The following is a 16,207-nucleotide window of genomic DNA, read 5'->3' as shown; positions in this document are numbered from 1 at the left end:
GGTGTACAATGGACAAAAGCGATGCATTCAATGTGCAGAGACCGACCGAGCCCCCCGCTCGGTGCCAGGCTCGGTCCCACCTCTGCGAGCACATGCACGGGGCGGAGAGGCCGGGCCGAGGCTCAGGGACCAAGGCCTGGTGCCATGGACTTGTTGGTTTTCTGGTAAATGGAGCACCTACCACCTGTTCCAGAACTGCCCTTTCTAGGTCTAACTCTGTCTCCCTGTCAAATCCTGGCCCTCCTCCTCCCCTCTCTCCCCCTAGCCTGGCCCATCATGTCATAAAATTCTTGTGTGTGCATGCTGATTTGACTTTTGTGGGGGCTCCTAGGGCTTGAACGAAGGGAGGGCCTGGGCACTGTCCCTGAGCTTTTGTACTCAAGACTAACGCTCTACCACTTGAGCCACAGCACCGGTTTCCAGTGTGAGCGCTATTAATCGGAGATAAGAATCTCAGGGACTTTCCTGCTCCCGGCTGGCTTCAAACTGCCATCCTCAGATCTCAGCCTCCTGAGTAGCTAGGATTACAAAGGTGAGCCACCAGTGTTGGTAGCAATTAGATTTTACCTGCCCCAGTCAGTCTTAAGCCTAAGAAAGAAAAACACAAATGGACTTGAGACATTGGCTAGAAAGCTGTTTCCCTGGACAGGTGAATTTTCCTGGTTCTTGTTCAAACCATGCCACTACAGCTGCTGGGCTGGGACCAGACATTTGCTGTGCATTCTGGGGAATGTAGTTTCTGGAAGGCCTCTAGTTTGGTTCTGAGACCCAGCTCATGATTGAGTCTTTGCAATTTTCAGGGAGAGCTACCCAACATGTCAGCCTTGCCAGGGCCTACAGAAGGGCTCAAGGAAAGGGGAGCCTGGCCTGGGTTTTAGCTGCTGGTTGGCTTGCCTCACCTAGCTTGCAAACAGTCCTGATCTGGCTGGGGCAATGGCTGACATAGCCATTGTCCCTTCCTTCCGGTTCTTTCAGCCTCTGCCACCCCTTCCTCCCCCACTGTGGGCACAGACCGTGTCCTCTAGGAGGCTGTGACCGCCTTCTTCTGTGATCCTGGCTCAGGCCACCTGTATACCTGCTTCTCTGCACACCTAGAGAGGCCAGGGATGTCAGAGCCCCAGCAGCAAAGTCCTGAGCCCCCAGTTAAGGAAGTGCCCCAGAGAAGAGGGTCATGAGACCCGCTAGGGCGCCGAAGCACTCTGCCCAAGTCCTGCTCAAATTTATGGCATGCAGCATGCCTGAAAGCTGAGACTAAAAGGCCCCGCTCTGGGAGGAGAAGCTCAGAATTCAGTGCTCCTCTGTCTCTTTAGAGAAAAGTGAAAATCTCCATTCAGTAATGTCAACTAACACATGCCAAAGGCAGTTAGAAAAGAAAGCATGGAGAAGCCGCACTTGGTGGGGCACAGCTGTAATCCCAGACCCGGCAAATGGAAGACACAAGGATTGTGGCTTCAAGACCAGTTAGGGATACATAATAAAACCCTAGCTCAATAAAATAAAAATCACCACGTCCCTATCACCAGAGGAAGGCAGACAGATGCTCACACTGTTTCTAAGGATGGGTGAGTGTTTACAACAGAGAAATGGAGCAGGTGCTGCATGCTAGTTCTTTGTTTTTGCCTCCCTCCCTCCCTCCCTCCCTTCTCTGTCTGTCACTTTCTCTGTGCTACTACTGGGACTTCAACCTAGGCCCTAGGTACTACACTGTAAGCTTTTCCCCTCAAGTCCAGGATTCTGTCACTTGATCCTAGCATTTTGATGGCTCATAAATCTCACAGGTTTTTCTGTCTGGACTGGCTTTGAACCGTGATCCTCAGATCTCAGCCTCCTGAGTAGGTAGGATTACAGGTGTGAGCTAGGTCCCCTCCCCCTCTCCTTCCCTTCCCTCTCCTCTTTCTTCTCTCTCTTTCCTGGAACTTAAACTCAGATTTAGGTGTTGTCTCTAAGCGTGTGTGTGTGTGTGTGTGTGTGTGTGTGTGTGTGTGTGTGTTTTGTCTGTTGTGGGGCTTTAACTCAGGACCTGGGTGTTGTCCCTGAACTCTTTGTTCAGAGCTAGTATTCTATCCCTTTGATTCACAGCTCCACTTCTGGGTTTTCTTTCTTTTTTCTTTCTTTCTTTCTTTCTTTCTTTCTTTCTTTCTTTCTTTCTTTCTTTCTTGGACAATGTTCCTGGACGCTTTTTGCTCAAGGCTAGCATTCTGCAACCTGAAACACAGTGCCACTTTGGGCTTTTTCTGTGTATAGGTACTGAGGCATTGAACTCAGAGCTTTGGGTATGCTAGGCAAGCACTCTACCCCTAGGCCAGGCTCCTGGCTCGCACTTCTGATTGTTTGTAATTTCACTGGAGATGAGACTCTCTTGGATTTTCTTGCCCAGGCTGACTTTGAACCATGGCTTTACATCTCAGCCACCTGAGTAGCTGGGTCACAGGCATGAGCCACAGATGCCTGGCTAAAGGCTTGTATTTTAACAGAAAATTGAGATGTCTGCCTTCTGCTATTTGGAGATGAAGTTTAGCGCACGGAGGCCAGGATTCCTGCCTTTCTCTCCTATCCTCTCCTGGTACTCTGGGCTCCAGCCTTCCTGGGCTCCTGGCTGTGGTTTCTGGAGTAACTCATGTCTCAGGACCTTTGCACGGGCTGCTCCCTCTGCCTGGAGGACCTTCCCTCCCTCTCCACAAAGCGCTCTCCTACCTCCTTCCTCTTTGTTCAAATATCACCTTCTTGGTATTTGCTACGTTATTTTAAAATGTACCCAACACTCTCCACCCACTAGCTTTCTATTTCTATTTATTTATTTCTTTTATACCACCCGCACTTGACCATTAGTTTCCAAAAGACAGATTTTTTTTGGGGGGGGTGGGGGTTGTGGGGCTTAAACTCTGCCTGGGCGTTGCCCCTGAGCTCTTCAGCTCAAGGCTACCACCCTACCCTTGAGCCAAGCCCCACTTCCCATTTTGTAGAGGTTAATTGGAGACAAGAGTCTCAGATCCTTTTGTGCCAGGGCTGGCTTTGAACCTTGATCCTCAGATCTCAGCCTCATGAGTAGCTAGGATGACAGTTGTGAGCAACCGCGCACAGCTTCAAGACAGATTTTTTTTTTCCTTCTCTCCTACCCTTTCTTCCTCCCCTTCACTCCTCCTTTCCTCCCTCCCTTGCTTTCCTCCCTTCTAAAATTTGGGGTGCTAGGGATGGAACCCAGGACCTCTGTGCATGCTAAGCAATGAGCTCCCTCGGCCACGCCCCCAACCCAGAGCCACGCCCCTAGTAGCCAGCCGCACCTTAGCCTCTAGGTCACTCCTCAAAGCCACGCCCCCATCTGACCACGCCCCCCAGATATTGGATTTCGTTATCAGGGCTGGAAACGGGATATGCGCAGTTCATAGTTATCTATAGTGGACCACTATAGATAAGTTACTATAGTATCAGCAATAACAGAAATGGCAGCTATTTATGTGCAGCACTATATGGATATTTCTTTTTCTTTCTTTCTCTTTTTTTTTTTTTTGTGTGGATCATGGGACTTGAACTCTGTGCCTGGGCCCTGTACTGAGCTCTTCAGCTCAAGGCTACCACCCTACCCTTAAGCCAAGCCCCATGTCCCCTTTTTTGGAGGTTAATAGCAGATAAGAGTCTCAGGTCCTTTTGTGCCTGGGCTGGCTTTGAACCTTTATCCTTAGATCTCAGCTTCCCGAGAAGCTAGGATTATAGGCATGAGCCACTGTGCCGGCTTTTCCTTTCTTTTTTTTTTTGTATATATTTTTTATTTATACATTTATACTTTTTTTGTCAGTTGTGGGCCTTGAACTCTGGGCCTGGGTGTTGTCCCTGAGCTCTCCTGCTCAAGGCTGCTGCCCTACCCCTTGAGCCACAGCGCCACTTCCTGTTTTCTAGAGGTTAATTGGAAATGAATCTCACAGACTTTAGTGCCCAGGCTGGCTTTGAACCTCAATCCTCAGATCTCAAGCCTCCTGAGTAGCTAGGATGACAGGCGTGAGCCACCAGCACCCTGCTAAAACTTGTGTTTTCTAAGTAAGCACTCTACCTTTGAGACATGTCTCCAGAGTTTTTGCTTTTTATTATTTTTCAGATTAAGTCGTGTGTTTTTTGCTTGATCCAGTTTAGATTCCCATCCTCCTGTGTACACTTTTTGCATAGCTGGAGTGACAGGTGTTTAACGCAGCACTCAGATTTGACTGGTTGAGTTGAGGTCTCCCGTTGAGTTTTTAATCATATTGCTTCATTTTCATAGCAGGCCAGTAACAGAGAGGCAAAGTCACTTTACAAGGACACACAGTGGAAGAGGGGCAGAGCTGTGAGTCCAGCTCGAGGCAGCTCAGCTACAAGGATGCAGTTCCTAGAACAGGTCAAATTTCTGCGAGCAGAGTCACTAATCTCTCTGAGTAGGAATTTTGTGTATGTATGTGTCAGTCCTGGGGCTTGAACTGGGGTCCTGAGCTCTGTCCCTGAGCTTTTTTTTTTTTTTTTTTTTTTGCTCAAGGTTGGTGTTCTGAGCTACAACTCTGTTTCTGGCTTTTTTTGCTGATTGGATGGAGATAAGTCTTCTGGGCTTTCCTGCCTGGGCTGGCTTTGAACATGGATCCTCAGATCTCAGCCTCCTGAATAGCTAGGATTACAGGCGTGAGCCACTGGTGCTTGGCTGCTGTGTCATTTTGAGGTATGTGCATGCAGGCACTGCCAGGCACAGGGCGTTTGCCCTACCCGACTGTGAGGGAGGTGGTGTGATTGACATACGGGATCCTTCCCACAGAACCTGTGTCCTCCCCAATGCAGAAACAGAGGTTTACGGCTTGTCCAAGGTCACAGAGTTGGAGACAGCTAGCTGGCACTCCAAACCTGGAAACAGGAAGAGGGGGAGGGGCCTGGGCTTGCCAGCTATGCTTAGAGTCCCAGTGCTTGGGAAATCTGAGCCTGATCCTGCTTGGGCTATAGGAAACCATGTCTCAAAACAAAAAATAACAAGAACACCACACACAAAATCTACACAGTTCAATTGCTTGTCAGGCAGCCACCAGTCAGTCACTCAGCCCTAATCCCAGCTGCTCAGCAGACTGGGATCTGAGGTCCCACATTCAAAGCCAACCAAGGCAGGAAAAGTCCACGAGCCTCTAATTAACCACCCCCCCAAAGCCGGAAGTGGAGCTGTGGCTCAAGTTGGTCAAGCATAGCCTTGAGCATAAAAGCTCAGACAGGCCCTGAGTTCAAGCTCCAGAACTGACACACAGACACACACAACCTTCCTTTACCATACCATGGCTCCAGTGGCAGATTGCCAGCCAAGCAAGGCAGCCCAATTTGCCCACTGAGACGCCGAGTTCAGGCTCTAGTATGGAAGAATCCACCAATCACTCATGATTAAAATATGAAGGGCCTGGGCGGGGCATCCGTGGGGGCGTGGCCATCGGGGCGTGGCCCTAGGTGGGGGCGTGGCCCTAGGTGGGGGTGTGGCCATCGGGGGCGGGGCTCCGTGGCAGAGCCCTGGCCCCCAGGCAGTCGGCCATGAGTTTCATCCTTGCACACTCATACACAATGAAGGGAACAAGTGGAACGAACACAGTGTCAGGGCCACGGTGAAGTGGCCCTCCTCACCTGCCTTGGTGCTGAGGGGCTAGACTGTGAGGAATGAGGGAGCCCATCGTCCCAGGCAAGACCGGAACAGGGGCTGCCGAAGCCATACCTGTCAAGGAAAGAGTGCAGTGTGTTCCTGCAGCAACTCGGCCAGGCCCAGGGACTAGGAGTGAGGGCTGTCACTGTGTCCCCTTATCCACGTAACCAAGGAATGAAACTGCAAATTTCGACACAGTTGCTTATGTTTATGTAAATGCTGCTTCTCTCTGCAATTCCTAAAAATGCTTAAGAACAATACTGATGTCACTGCTTGTGTGCCTGGGGGTCCAGGAGGGAAGGAAATCCAAGAACCAGGTATGGTGTGCCTGCTTGGAGTTCCAGGCCAAGTTCAAGGTCAGCCTTGGTCGACTGCTGAGTAAGGAGGCACTCGGGCAAAGCCGGGAGCCACAGCCTGAGGACCTGCGACCCCAAGTGAGACCATAGTCCTGTACCTGCACCGCATCCGTCCACATCGCTTCATCTCAGGATCATCTGCCTGCAGCCAGTGGCTGACACTTGATTAAAAAGTCTCCTAGACTGCTGGGAGTGTAGCCTAGGGGTAGAGCGCTCTTCCAGCATGCACGAAGCCCTAGGTTCGATCCTTCGGTATCACACATTCAGAGAAAGCCAGAACTGGCACTGTGGCTCAAGTGTCAGAACACTAACCTTGAGTAAAAGTGTCCAAGGACAGTGCCTGGGCCCTGACTTCAACCCCCCAGGACTGGCAGCAAAGAAAGCCCTGTAGACCTTCCATGTCCACCTATGCTATTGGCTACAACCACCCATGGTGGCTGGGCATCTGTGGCCAGAATTTGTGTGTGTGTCTGTTATGGGGCTTGGACTCTGGGCCTGGGCGTTGTCCCTGAGCTCTTCAGCTCAAGGCCACTGCCCTACCCTTTGAGCCACAGTGCCACTTCCTGTTTTCTGGTGGTTCACTGGAGATAAGTGCCTCAGGTCTTTAGTGCCTGGACTGGCTTTGAGCCTCCGATCTCAGCCTCCTGAGTAGCTAGGATTACAGGTGTGAGCCAGCCACCATGCCTGGCAGGACATTGTACTTGTCTTTTTTTTTTTTTTGCTCAAAGCTGGCACTTTATCTTTTGGCTTTTTGCTGGTTAATTGGACTTAATAATAATCTCCCAGACTTTCCTGCCCTTGTTGGCTTTGTTCAAACTGCAATCCTTAGAACTCAAGTCACTGAGTAGGTAGGATTATTGGCATGAGCCACCAGCCCCTTAGGTGACTTTCTATGCAGCGCTGGAAGGTTTTCAAGTCCTCTGTGGCGTAGCTCGGTGGTGTAACACTTCAGATGTACAAAGCCCTGGGTTCCCTTCTTAGTACAGCACTGCCCCAAACATAAGAAACAAAGCAAAACCAACTCTAAATGAAACCCAAAACACAATAAAGCAAAGAATAGGTTGGTTTAAGCCTGTGTAGTTGTATCTTATAATAAAATCAGCTTCTGAAAAGAAAAAAAGAGTAAAAGTGTTGGTGGTCTGCAGATAAGCAGGGGAGGGAAGGCAACTGGTGTCTACCCACCCACCCCTGGCAGGGGTTGTGGCCCCAAGCTAACACTGCAGCCTGGCTATGCCTGTCACGCCAGTCTGGAGCACTGATGAGAGGGGCTCCGGCCACAGCCCTGGGCACTAACATGCTTGGCTCCAGTGGGCATGGCCTGAAGTTGTCTACCACCTGTGGGGACCAGGGAGGGCGGCTTTCCCCACTCCTGCCTTCTGTCCACCCCTCCCCACCCACAGCACGCCCCCAAACAGAGTCGCAGGACCGCTGCCCCGAGTTTTGCATCGTCTTTAATGTTGTCACGCATGTTAATGACAATCAACACACTTTGGTCTAGTGTCGGCAGTGGCAACTTACAATGAGAGGGAAGGCCTGCGCCCCACCTGGCCCCCGAGGACGGACAGACAGACGTTTCTGGGGCAGTCCCCCAACCCACATGTCCTTCTCCGTGGTCCACAGGGCGGAAACCGCGGGGCCTCCATATTTGTGTCCGCCAGCTTCACAAGGAATTAGAAAAAGTTATTTACACACGCTCCAGAATGCTCCTGAAATCAGAAGCAAAGACCCTTTTATCAGAAGGGGTCACAGCCAGGGCTGTGCAAAATCCACAAGGGTCAGGTGTCTCCTGGAGAGAGACAGAGTCCAATAGAGAACATGGACCTGGGCCATGGGACTGCCCAAGGATTGCCTCAGGGACAGAGACACCCCGAAAGTCAGCCCAGATGTGGAAGTCAAGGGGACCCCGTGTTACAGTTGGGCCCCAGGTACTGCTGGCCCGAGGTATGTCTTGAGGAGCCGCCAGGCAGTTCTCTGTTCTGTCTGGATGGACCCACAGACAAAGACAGACTCTCCAGCAGGGCGGGTGTGACAAATGTGGGCTCCACAGGAATCAATCACACGACACAACTGGGGTGCAGGGGGGCTCTGGGGAGGAGCAGAGGGTGGCTTGGTTCCTTCCTGCGGCTCCCACCACCTCCGCCCTAGCGCTCGGAAAAACCACTGGAAGTCTGGTGCGGACTTTGAAAGAGTGTAATATATTCTCTGGAAAACATTGAGTCCGAAAGCCTCCCCGGGCCCTCCCGCCCTAGGAGGGGGCGGCTCCCGGGGCCCCAGTGCTCCCCCAGTGGTACGGGGGTGCTGTGCGGAGTCTGGCAAGGTCCCTGGTTGAGTCCGGGGTGAGCTGACTATATGGGCAGAACCTGCTCCAGGACGGTTCTGGACGTCTGGGGGAGCCTTTCTGGGAAGACCACTTCGAACTCGATGATGAGGTCCCCCCGTTTCTCGGGCGTTTTGGGGAGAGGGAGACCTTCTCCGGGGACTTTCCGCCGCATGCCGGGCCTGATGACATCTTTGAACACCACGGGGATGGTCCTGCCGTCCAGAGTGGGGACATTCACCGTGCAGCCGCAGAGCGCCTTGGGAAGGAAGCAAAGGGGCGAGGAGGGTCAGAGGGAGGCCAGCTGGGGGAACCCACTGCCGCCCCCCCGCGGGTGGCACCCGCCCCGCCTTACCTCGCGCAGGCTGATCCTGGCAGGGTATACCACGTCGGAGCCGTCCCGTTTGAAGATGTTGTGGGGCTTGTCCTTTAAAACAAAGACGATGTCGGCGGGGATGTTGTTGGAGGTCTGGTCCCCTTCTTTGGGGAAGGTGATCTTGGTCCCTTCTTTCCACCCTCTCTTCACTTCGATGGTCAAGATCTTGTCTTCGTTCCGAATGCTCTTGCCGTCGGGGTTGAGGCGCTTGTGGGAGATCTTCATCTTCTTCGTGCAGCCGCTATAGATCTCTTCCAGGGAAACCCGGAGGTCGTGGGTGACGGGCGGGTCTTGCTTCCTCCGCGTGGGCTCCTGGGTGGGGCGGGAGCGGCCCCCGAAGTTCATGTTGGTAAAGCCCCCGATTCCCATGGGGAAGGCGGAGAACGGGTCGTCCACGTCCATGCCTTCCTCTCCGTTCCGCTGGCCAAAAAAGGTGTCAAAGGGGTTCCTGCCTCCGAAAAACTCGGCAAACATGGCGTGGGGGTCTCCGTGGAATGTGTAGCTGAAAGAGGTGCCATTGGCGCCGCTGCCGCCGCCGCTGGGGCCACCACCTTTGAGGCCTGGAAAACAAGAAGCAGAAGTCACTTTCTGTCTGGAAGCCCCAGAGGAGACTGTGGTTCAAGGACAAAAAATTATTAAGACCTAGGCTATCCTTGCACAAGCGAGGGGGTGGTCACCCCAGCTCTGAAAGGGGGATGAGGTAGGAGGACCGATCCCCAAGGACCGGCCCTCAGGCTCTGGTGGGTCTCCACTACAATCGCGACTACTCAGGGGATCTCTGAGGATCCAGGAACAACCCAGCCTGGGAACCAAAATCCAGACTCTTATTACCAATTAAGCAGCAAAAAGCCCAAAGCAGAGATACGGCTCATGTGGTAGAGCACCAGTCCTGACTGTGAACTCAAGCGCAGAGGGACAACAAACAAAACCAACCTGTTAATTAATACAAGCAAATGGGGTTGGGGGCATGCCTGCAGGGCCCAGAGTTCAAAGTCCAGGACCAGACCCCTGACCTCACCCCAGAGCCAACCAACCAGTCAAAAACCAACAAGGAGGGGAACGAAACCTAGCCGGGTGATGGTGAAAACAAGACAAAAAACCCACAAATGAGCTGGGGGGCTACGGAGACACGGCAAGGCTCGGGGACCCCGGGGACCAGCCCGTCTAGCGGTCCCCGTGTCCACAGGCGCTGCCCCATCCGGGGCTCTGGCCAGGGCGCCGCGGGGCGGGTGGAGGGCGGCCTCCCGCCCGAGCCCCGGTCCTCCGGGATTACGGGGCCGCGTCCCCGCTCCGCCCGCTCCGCCCGCCTCGCCCCCGGGCCCCGGGCGGGGCCGCCCGGCTCGCTCGAAGCTTCTGGGCCGGAGGCGCGGCCTGAGCTCCGCCCCCGCAGGAGGCCGCCCACCGCGGGGCGGAGGCCCGCGCGGCCCGGAGCCCCGGCCCGCCCGCCCCGGGGACGCACGGACCCCGGGGTCCGGCGTGCCTCCGTTTCCCCGCCTGTCAAACGGCGGGGCCGCGCCCCGGGCCGCGCGCACCTTCCTCCCCGTAGCGGTCGAAGATGTCGCGCTTGCGCGGGTCGCTGAGCACGTCGTAGGCCTCGGCGATCTCCTTGAACTTCTCCTCGGCGCCCGGCTCCTTGTTCTTGTCCGGGTGGTAGCGCAGCGCCTGCCGCCGGTACGCGCGCTTGATCTCCTCGTCCGACGCGCCGCGGGCCAGGCCCAGCGTCTGGTAGTAATCCTTGCCCATGACCCCCGCCTGCGGCCCGCCGCCCAGCTGTCGCCGTCCCCCGGCTCCGCCGCCGCCCCGTCGCGGACTCTATATACCCGTCCGGCGGAAGCTTCCAGAGCCCGCCAGCCCCCTCCAGAACCTTCCGCCCCGCCCCCTGCGCCGCGCCCACCAATCGCCGCCGCCCGGTCCGTGACGCGCGACATCCGGGGCGGGGCCTCGCCGCCAACGGCCGCCCGCGCGGGGTCGCGCCTCTTCCCGTCCTGTCCTGGGCAACGCCTCCTTGCGGCGCGCGTCTTGGCATGAGGAGTCCCGCCCACTTCTCGGCGAGAGCCAATCGCGTCCTTCCATCCTTACCACCGGACCGAACGTGCGCCTTGACCCCCGGCTGCGGCCAATAGATCACGTCTTCCTCGTAGGCAGCGGCCGCTGGGGAAAGGGGCGGGGTCTTCGCGGCCCCGCCCCGCCAGTGACGGGTTTGACAGCTCCCGGGGGCACGCCGCGTCGCCCCGTCCCCGGCTGTAGCGGGGGTCCAGGCGCGGCCCCGTCCCTCTCTGCGGGGCGCGGTGAGCCTCCGGGGCCCCGGGCCCGCCTGCGGGCTTCTCCCGCCGGCCGCGGAACCTCAGATGCGCCAGGCCCTGGGCTTCCCTGCTGAGCCGCCGGCGACGGCGCCCGGCCTCGCCTTCCTCCCCGCGACCGCGGCGATCGGGGCCGGGGCCACCGCGTCCGGGGCGGGCTGCGGCGCTGGCCCGGGCCGGGCAGGGCCCAGGCCGGGGCCGGGGGGGCGCGTCCGCGGTACTCCCTGCACTTGGAGGCTCAGACGCGAGCGTCGTGAGTTTGGTCGGCCTGGGCTACCCAGTAAAACCTTTTTAAAAAATCAAATCCTAAGCCAAGTCAACAATTGAAACCAACACCAACACCAAAGAAACAAACAGGCGCGTTCGGCGGGGCGTGCCCGGGCACGTTAGAATGTCCCCGAGGAAATGGAAGGTGCCGCGCCGGGTGTGATGAGTCAGCCAGGTGAGACACCAGGCCGGGCGTTGCTGGGAAATAACTTTTATTTAAAAGCGGTCAGATCAGCCTCCTCCACCGGTGGACTTCAAAAACAGAGCAGACGGGGCCCTGGCCCTGGGGAAGGACCCGCCAAGTCAGTCCAGAGGGGGGGTGTGTGCGCGCGCGCACACGCTCCAGACCGGAGGTTTGAACTCAGGGCATGAACACCGTCCCTGAGCTTTTTAATTTAAGGCTGGTGTCCTAGCACTTGAGCCACAGCTTCACTTTTGGCTCTCTGGCGATTTATTGGAGCGAAGAGTCTCATAGACTGTCCGGGCTGGCTTTGAACCATGATCTTCAGATCTCAGCCTCCTGAGTAGCTAGGATTAAAGGCGTGAGCCACTGGTGTCTAGCAAAACTTTACTTTTTAAAAATCAAATGAACACTTGTCAATTCTGCTCAAAGATCTTCAAACGTGTGGAAGTCACCAGTGGCAATCTGACTTCTAGCAGGGAACCATGTGCACAAACCTCAAAAGCCTCTAGCCAAGCCAGGCACAGTGGTCCATGCCTACAATATCAGGCAGTAGGACCTCAAGTTCCAGACTAGGCTGGGCCATGGAGTAAGACCCTGTCTCAAGAACCAAATGACAGCAGCAGCAGCAGCAGCATAAGCCCAACGTGTAATTCTACTGCTTGAGAGGCTGAGATGGGGAGGATTGTGGTTCAAAGCCAGCATAGGTAGAAAAGTTCACAAGAGCCCTTCTTACTGGAAGGCTTTCATGGCTCAGTGATGAAGTACTTGAATAGCAAGCACAAAGATTTGGGTTCAAACGCCAGCACTGGGCACAAACAAAAACCAAATCCTTAAGGTTTATGTAACAAAAGAACCCTGAGGAATAATTATTAAGTCATTCAAACCAAATGAATGGGCTGGGAGGTGGCCTAGTGGTAGAGTGCACAAAGACCCAGGTTCAATTCCTCGGTACCACATACATAGAAAAAGCCAGAAGTGGTGTTGTGGCTCAAGTGGTAGAGCTCAGAGCTCTAGCTTTGAGGAAAGCCCAAGGATAGCGCTCAGGCCCTGAATTCAAGTCCTGGGACTGGCAAAACCAAAACCAAACACTAAATGGATTGTGTGGGATCCAGCCACACAGTGCTGGCATAAAGCCAGATCTGAGGATCACAGTGTGAGGCCAGCCCAGCAGGAAAGTCCATGAGACATTTTTTTTTTTTTTTGTGGGTCTTGGGGCTTGAACTCTGGGCCTAGGTGCTGTCTCTGAGCTCTTCAGTTCAATGTTACTGCTCTACCCTTGAGCCAAGCTCCACTTCCCCATTTCTAGAGGTAAATTGGAGATAAAGAGTCTCAGGTCATTTTGTGCCCAGGCTGGCTTCCAACCTCGATCCTCAGATCTCAGCCTCCTGAGTAGCTAGGATGACAGGGCGGGAGCCCCTAGGCCTGGCTCCATGAGACTTTTATCTGTGATTGACCACCAGAAAATTGGAAGTGGCACTGTGGGTCAAAGTAGTCTTGAGTAAAACCACCCTAAAAAACAAAACAAACACAAAACAAAAACAAAAACCAGGAACAGGCAATGGATACAATGCATCCCCAATGCATTATATTAGTGACAAAAACAAGAACAAAAAAAGCAAACAACCCACTCAAAAGGCTGTGTGACTCCATGTTCCTCAACTTTCTGGAAAAGGCAACAAAACAAAACAAAAACTGAATAAAAAGCAGATTAGAAGTTGCCACAGAGTCTGGGGATCTGCTAAATGAGGCACAAGGAATCTGTTTTAGTGCTTTTGTGTCAGTGCTCTTATTTGTGGAGACAGGAACTCTGCATTCTCCTATCTCCTTCTTTTCAGTGCAGGGATATCAGGTGTGTGCTACCACACCAGCTGGAAATGTTCTACAGCTTTATGTAGTGGCTCTTCCCTGACTATATAGGTTCAGAATGTACAAAGAAAGGGGCTAATTTTTTCCTGTCTGTAAACTATACTTCAATTAAAAAAAAAAAACATATGGCATACATCCTAGGTAAGACAAGATAGGGCTGGAGAATTTCTCTTGGAGTTGGGAACAGGCCCTGGCTTGCCTGATCTAGCAGGAACCGGCGGAATCACAAACGCACCCAGAAACCAGCCAAGCCCAGGACCTTTACCAAACACATCAAGTGTGAGCTGTTCAAATGACCTTGGCTGCTCTTTCCCAAGCCTGGAGGTTCTAGGTTCAAGGCTCTGATGACCCTTCAGAGTAGCCACAGCCCTAGGGCCTCGTGTTGCCTTCCCCTCTTGGGAAAATTTTTACTGGAGATCCTGACATAATCATAACTGGCTGAAAAGACCTCGCTAGGCGTGAATCAGCCACTGTGCTCCAGATGAAATCATGCCATCAGATTGTGCTCCCTTCCCCCTCTCCTCGCCTGCCCAGTCATCACTCTAAGACAAAGGGCCAGTCTTCACTCCCAGGTTGGATTTGATTTCTGCTGACAGTCTGGTATTGGAAACCGCATGAAACTGAACTAAAGGATTTCTCATGCTTCCAACACTCATCAAAAACATTGGCCCAGCCCAGCAATGGAGGCTCAGGCAGGAGGATGGGTGGAGCTTAGGAGTTCAAGATCAGCCTGAGCAACAGAAGCCAGACACCCATCTCAACTGACAGAATGCAGAGCAGGGCATGGTGACACAAGATTGTAATCCTAGCCCTCGGAGGCCTAAGCTGGAGGATTGGGAATCCCAGCACCATCTGGGCAATGTAGGGAAACCCCTTCTCAAAAACATAAAATTAACTAACCACACACACAATTCCATCCCCCCAACAAAATGAACCCCTCCTTGCAGGGTGTCGGTGGCTCATGCCTATAATCCTAGCCACTCTGGAGGATGAGATCCTAAGATTGTGGTTCAAAGCCAGCGTAGGCAGGAATGTCTGTGAGACTCTTTTATCTCCAATTAACCAGATGCAAGGCTGTTATGGCTTCAGTGCTGGAGTGCTAGCCTTGAGCCAAAAAGGTAAGGGACAGCACTCCAGGCCTTGAGTTCAAGTCCTAGTACCAACACAGACACACACACTCCACCAATGGAGATCACAGCTACTTAGATCACATCAAGAAACTTCCAGAATGAGGAGCAAACCATGGCTCATTTTAGGGGTTCAAACCATCTTCCTTGACTTTGTGACAGGTACCACCTCACCCTTAGCAGGCTCTGGAGTAACACTCTCTCCAGCCCCCCAAGAATGGAAGACTGAGGCCTGTGGGACACTCAGGGCCCCAGGGTACTTGTGGGTTGTGGAACCTGCACTTTGGCCTGGTGCGGTGGCACATGCCTGTAATCTCAGCTACTAGGAAGGTAGATATGCAGAGGAGACTTGGCCACCTTATCTGGAAAATAACTATAATGCAAAAAAGGGCTGGTGGCATGGCTTAAGTACTAGTGCTGTCTAGCAAGCAAAAGGTCCTGAGTTCAAACCTCAGATCTGCTGTGGGAGTGGTGGGGAGGTGGGGGAGAGATAGAAGAAGGGAGAAGACCATTGGTTTTGGTTTTGTGGTTGTTGACAGAGGCTGGTCTCAAACTCAAGATCCTCCTGCCCCCATCTCCAAGAGTGCTGGGGTGACAGGCGTGACCCTACCCCAGCAGACCCTTTCCCTCTGAACACCCGGGAGTAAAACACCTTCCTGTTTTGAGCAGATGGAGGTCTCATCGTGGACATGAAGTGACAAGTGTCTCACCAGAGGCTCAGGCCACACAAGTTTCCAGAGCGGAAGTGGGATGAGTAAAATTCCCGGCTCTGACTCATCACCCACACTGGCCTGGGCCTGATCCCCAGTGAATCAGAGGCCTACCTTTGAATTTGTCCTGGGTTCCCCGAGTCCTGCAGGGTTCCTCTGTCGGGAAGGTGAACAGACCAGGGGCCGGAGTACCTGGAACCAAGAGGGGAATGAGATTTTGCTCCATAGTTTGTCCTGAAGTGGTGTGTGTGTGTGTGTGTGTGTGTGTGTGTGACAGACAGACAGACTCAGGGACAGATTTTGATCCTTGATGGCATCAATTTCTCTTTCTTTCCTTCTTCCTTCCTTCCTTCCTTCTTTCTCTTTTTGTGTGCCAGTCTTGGGGTTTGAACTCAAGACCCTGGCTCTGTCCCTCAGCTTGGGTGCTCAAGGCTTGGTGCTCTACCACTTGAGCCACAGCACCGCCTCCAGTTTTTGTTTCTGGTGGTAAACTGCCCCGGCTGGCTTCGAACCCCGATCCGTCAGCTCGGCGGCTGGGATGACAGGCGCGGGCCACGACCCCCGGCCGTGACAGGTTTTCACATTCCCCTCTGTCACAGGGTCACCCGGGCGACACGCAGGACCGGTCGTAGGTCCCCGTTCCTTCTCAGCCACTCCTGACCGATGGGGTCACCCCATGGACCGGTCTCTCCATCTGGGTTCCCGAGCCCTCACTCCAGGCCTCCCCATCTGCCCCCCCGGGACCCTTGGAGCTGCTTATCTCCGACTTCACCCACCATGCGTCCAGCCGCGGCGCCCGCCATGTGGACGCTGTCCTCCCTGTCACTCAACTCCTTACTCCCGCCTTCCCGCCTGGCAGTAACTGCCGCTTCCCTTGGTTTCCACAGCGACCGCCGCGAGGGGGCGGGGCTTGAAGGGCAGCGCCCAAGCTCCCTTGTGATTGGTGGGCGACCGGGCTCCTTCGTGTAGCCACGCCCTCTGCTACCACGCCCCTTCGCTAGCTTCCGCAATCTGATTGGTCAGATCTGTGGTGCGACCCGCAAGTCTTCCCACAGGCCGGCCTCCTGAGGGGCGGGGT

General features: G+C 54.2%; 1 protein-coding gene across 2 annotated transcripts; it reads right to left on the bottom strand.

Annotated features, from left to right (window-relative positions):
* Positions 1-7,417: 7,417 nt before the first annotated feature.
* Positions 7,418-15,291, bottom strand: Dnajb1 (DnaJ heat shock protein family (Hsp40) member B1). Of its 2 annotated transcripts, none has more exons than XM_090336067.1 (3): positions 15,244-15,291; positions 8,655-9,235; positions 7,418-8,558 (listed from the first exon to the last, which is right to left on the bottom strand). In XM_090336067.1, exons 2-3 carry the CDS (start codon positions 9,147-9,149, stop codon positions 8,328-8,330), a joined length of 726 nt encoding a protein of 241 aa, XP_090192193.1. In that variant the 5' UTR covers positions 9,150-9,235; positions 15,244-15,291; the 3' UTR covers positions 7,418-8,327. The 2 variants fall into 2 exon arrangements, with proteins under 2 accessions (XP_090192193.1, XP_090192192.1); XM_090336066.1 differs by lacking the exon at positions 15,244-15,291 and adding an exon at positions 10,208-10,513.
* Between the last annotated feature and the right edge of the window lie 916 nt (positions 15,292-16,207).

The sequence above is a fragment of the Megascapheus bottae genome, chromosome 1 (assembly GCF_031878675.1).
Source record: "Megascapheus bottae isolate mThoBot1 chromosome 1, mThoBot2.hap1, whole genome shotgun sequence".
Lineage (NCBI taxonomy): Eukaryota > Metazoa > Chordata > Mammalia > Rodentia > Geomyidae > Megascapheus > Megascapheus bottae.
Note: the sequence above shows the minus strand (reverse complement) of the source record. Positions and strands in the feature narration are given on the sequence as shown.

Bases quoted from the DNA above. Each gene is read 5' to 3' on its own strand.
- Dnajb1 (XM_090336066.1), bottom strand. From the start codon at position 10,418: ATGGGCAAGGATTACTACCAGACGCTGGGCCTGGCCCGCGGCGCGTCG. The intron at 9,236-10,207 runs GTGCGCGCGGCC...CTTGTTTTCCAG, and splicing joins CGACCGCTACGGGGAGGAAG to GCCTCAAAGGTGGTGGCCCC. The intron at 8,559-8,654 runs GTAAGGCGGGGC...TTCCTTCCCAAG, and splicing joins CCAGGATCAGCCTGCGCGAG to GCGCTCTGCGGCTGCACGGT.